Source organism: Equus caballus, chromosome 12 (genome assembly GCF_041296265.1).
Source record: "Equus caballus isolate H_3958 breed thoroughbred chromosome 12, TB-T2T, whole genome shotgun sequence".
NCBI lineage: Eukaryota > Metazoa > Chordata > Mammalia > Perissodactyla > Equidae > Equus > Equus caballus.
Genome location: NC_091695.1, coordinates 27,005,011 through 27,008,057, shown reverse-complemented (window position 1 = coordinate 27,008,057; position 3,047 = coordinate 27,005,011). Strand labels below are relative to the sequence as shown.

Below are 3,047 nucleotides of genomic sequence, written 5' to 3'. Positions count from 1 at the left end.
GATGTACATGGACCTAGGAGCATGTTACTCACATTATTGGAGAATTAAAAAAAGTATTTCTAAGTGTGTCAGACCATTTGCTAAGCACAGTTTGTAAGCTATACCCTTCACAATACTATTGTGACTTTGGTATTTCAATCCCTATTAAACCAACAAAGGGACTGATGTTCAGAAAGATGAACTAACTTGCCTAAAGACTCAACGGATTTGAACCTAGGTCTGATTTCAACGCCCATGTCTTTAATACTATCCACTAGGGTTTCTCCAAACAAAGTGGTATTTTCTGGCTCTGCAGTGAAGCTGATGAAAGTTTCCTATTTGGAACCTGTCAGAAGTTTGGAAATGACTAAGCAACTGAGTTCTAGCTCTGGCTTTGCGTTTTTACTATGAAATCTTTTTTCCTCAGTTCTATTGAGATGTAATTGACATATAGCACAGTATAAGTTTAAGGTGTACAGCACAATGATTTGAGTTACATATATCATGAAATGATTACCACAATAAGTTTAATTAACATTCATTGTCCCAAATAGATACAAACATAAAAGAAAAAGAAAAAATGCTTTTTCTTTTGATGAAAACTCGGGATCTATTCTCTTAATAACTTTCATATATACCATACATCACTGTTAACTGCAGTCATCATGTTGTGCATTACATCAATAATACTTATTTATCTTTTAACTGGAAGTTTGTATGTTTTGACCACCTTATGCAATCATAAGCTAGTCACTTCACTTCTTTGACCTTCATATTCTTCTCTCGAAAATGGGATTAACATTATGCCCTCCCAAGGATTTCTGAAAGATCAAAGGAAATAAAGTAAAAATTGTAAAGTACTTTACAAATCTAAAAGATTATTATCGTTACTGAAAATAATCATATCAAGCCATGCTCACCTTAATTTATCTTCAGTGAGATTTTTTTTTTATTATTTTAGTGGGCTACCTAAGATTCATGGCAGAGAGTGGCACTGTGGTAACAGATTTTGTTCTGATAGGGTTTCAACTGCGGGAAGAGCTGCAGATGGGTCTCTTCTTTGTGTTTCTGGTCCTTTATCTCATCACCGTGGTGGGTAACTTGGGCATGATAGTGCTGATTCAGAGTGACCTTCACCTCAAGACTCCCATGTACTTCTTCCTCAGCCACCTTTCCCTCCTGGACACTTGTTACTCCTCTGTTATTGTCCCTCAGTTGCTTGAGACTTTGGGTACTGATAAGATGGTCATCTCCTATGAGTGCTGTGCTGCTCAGTTCTTCTTTTTCACACTCTGTGCTAGCTCTGAGTGTTTCCTTTTGGCTGTGATGGCCTATGACCACTATGTGGCTGTGCGTAATCCTCTCCTCTATGCCACCACCATGACACCACAAACCTACAGGGGCCTAGTGTCTGGGGCATATGCTGGTGCTATGGTCAATTCCACAATCCACACTGGGTGTACCTTCCCAATCTCCTTCTGTAAGTCCAACCACTTAGACTTCTTATTTTGTGACTTCCCACCTTTGCTGAAGCTTGCCTGTAGTGAGACCAGGCCACGGGAACAAGTGGTCTACCTCTTAGCTTTCTTGGTCATTACAACCAGCATTACAGTGATTCTCATATCCTGCCTGTTCATCATTTGGGATATTCTGAAGATTCATACAGCAAGTGGAAAAGCCAAGACTTTCTCCACCTGTGCTTCTCACATGACTGCAGTGGCTCTTTTTTTGGGGACACTTATGTTCATGTACTTGAAAGGTAATATGGGAAAATCCCTCACGGAAGACAAGATTGTGTCAGTATTTTACACTATGGTCATCCCTATGCTGAACCCAATGATCTACAGCCCGAGAAACAAAGAAATGAAGGAGGCTCTGAAGAAAGTTCTCAACAGGATGACGGTTTCTCAAGTAGAGTAAAACTTGAGCTCGATCAATTAAGAAGTTCCTGCAAGTCATCCTTTGGGCTTTTGGCTTGTTCCCTTAACACATGAACCAGATCTTGTATTGATAAAGACATATTGAGGCCAAAAAACATAGATTGGGGTTCCAGCAATTTCATTATTAGCCCCTGACCTTGAGCCAGAAGTTCCCTGCCTCAGTCTTCACATCAATAAAAATGTATGCCTTGCTATGATTCAGAGAGATGGACTGTCAAAGGGATTTATCACTGATAACATGTTATAAGATGTAAATTTATTTTTCTTTCCTGTCATGAGTATTGTTAAGTGTTTTCTCAGTTACTTGAATTTTTTCTACTAAGCTAATATTTTCACCTTTGAATATTTACAAAACAATACCTTAGTATTTATATAGTAAGGGCAGTCACATTCTTTTGTTGTGGATAGTGGGGTGGAAACCAGCCTTGACCAAAGAAAATTTTCTCAACATTCAATCATTTCTAATTTATGGATTTGTCAGGCAAAATACAAGTAACTAAACAGAGGAAGAAAAATAGAGGAGAAAGAAGATATGAAATGAGAAATGTTCAACTAGAATATGTTAGCCTACATCCCAAGATGGCATAAAGGAACAAGACACTTTAGAATGACAGATGTAATTATTTACATATATTGGAAACAGTTTGCTCTTGATGTAGAGGTGAACAAGTCCCATATATAACTTTTGAAATATTTCTTTATCATCAAAGGTAAGAAGCTCTATTTTATTTCTGAAGCATTATTCATGTGCTATCTGCCTCAGTTAACTCAAGCTATTTTCTATTCTTCAGTAATGAAAACTACTATCTATTTCTGTCTATGGTAGGACATTTAATTTATTGTCAGAATGTTAATGCACAAAGGGCACAATCTACTCACAACAAGACAAAAGCCAATCATCAAGAGGCAAGATGATGGCAGAGAAAGGGCATTTTAGTTCAGCTTGCTAGCAAGGGTGAGGATGGCTAACTAATGTCTGCAAGAACCATCTTAAGGGGAACACAGAATCTTGAAGCAGTTATATAGGCCAGTGGGTTATAGAGGAAGGAGTTAGGAATGTTGACCCTCTGGTACTACAGACTGGGAATGGCCACACCTGATAGACTCTCTGTTTGGGGATCATTACAT

General features: G+C 38.1%; 1 protein-coding gene across 1 annotated transcript; it reads left to right on the top strand.

Moving 5' to 3' along the window:
- The first annotated feature begins 957 nt into the window (after nt 1-957).
- On the top strand, nt 958-1,899 carry OR9I18 (olfactory receptor family 9 subfamily I member 18). Its single transcript, XM_001497800.4, has one exon. It carries the CDS (start codon nt 958-960, stop codon nt 1,897-1,899), a length of 942 nt encoding a protein of 313 aa, XP_001497850.4.
- Nucleotides 1,900-3,047: the final 1,148 nt, after the last annotated feature.

Coding starts and splice junctions, on each gene's coding strand:
- OR9I18 (XM_001497800.4), top strand. CDS start 958: ATGGCAGAGAGTGGCACTGTGGTAACAGATTTTGTTCTGATAGGGTTT.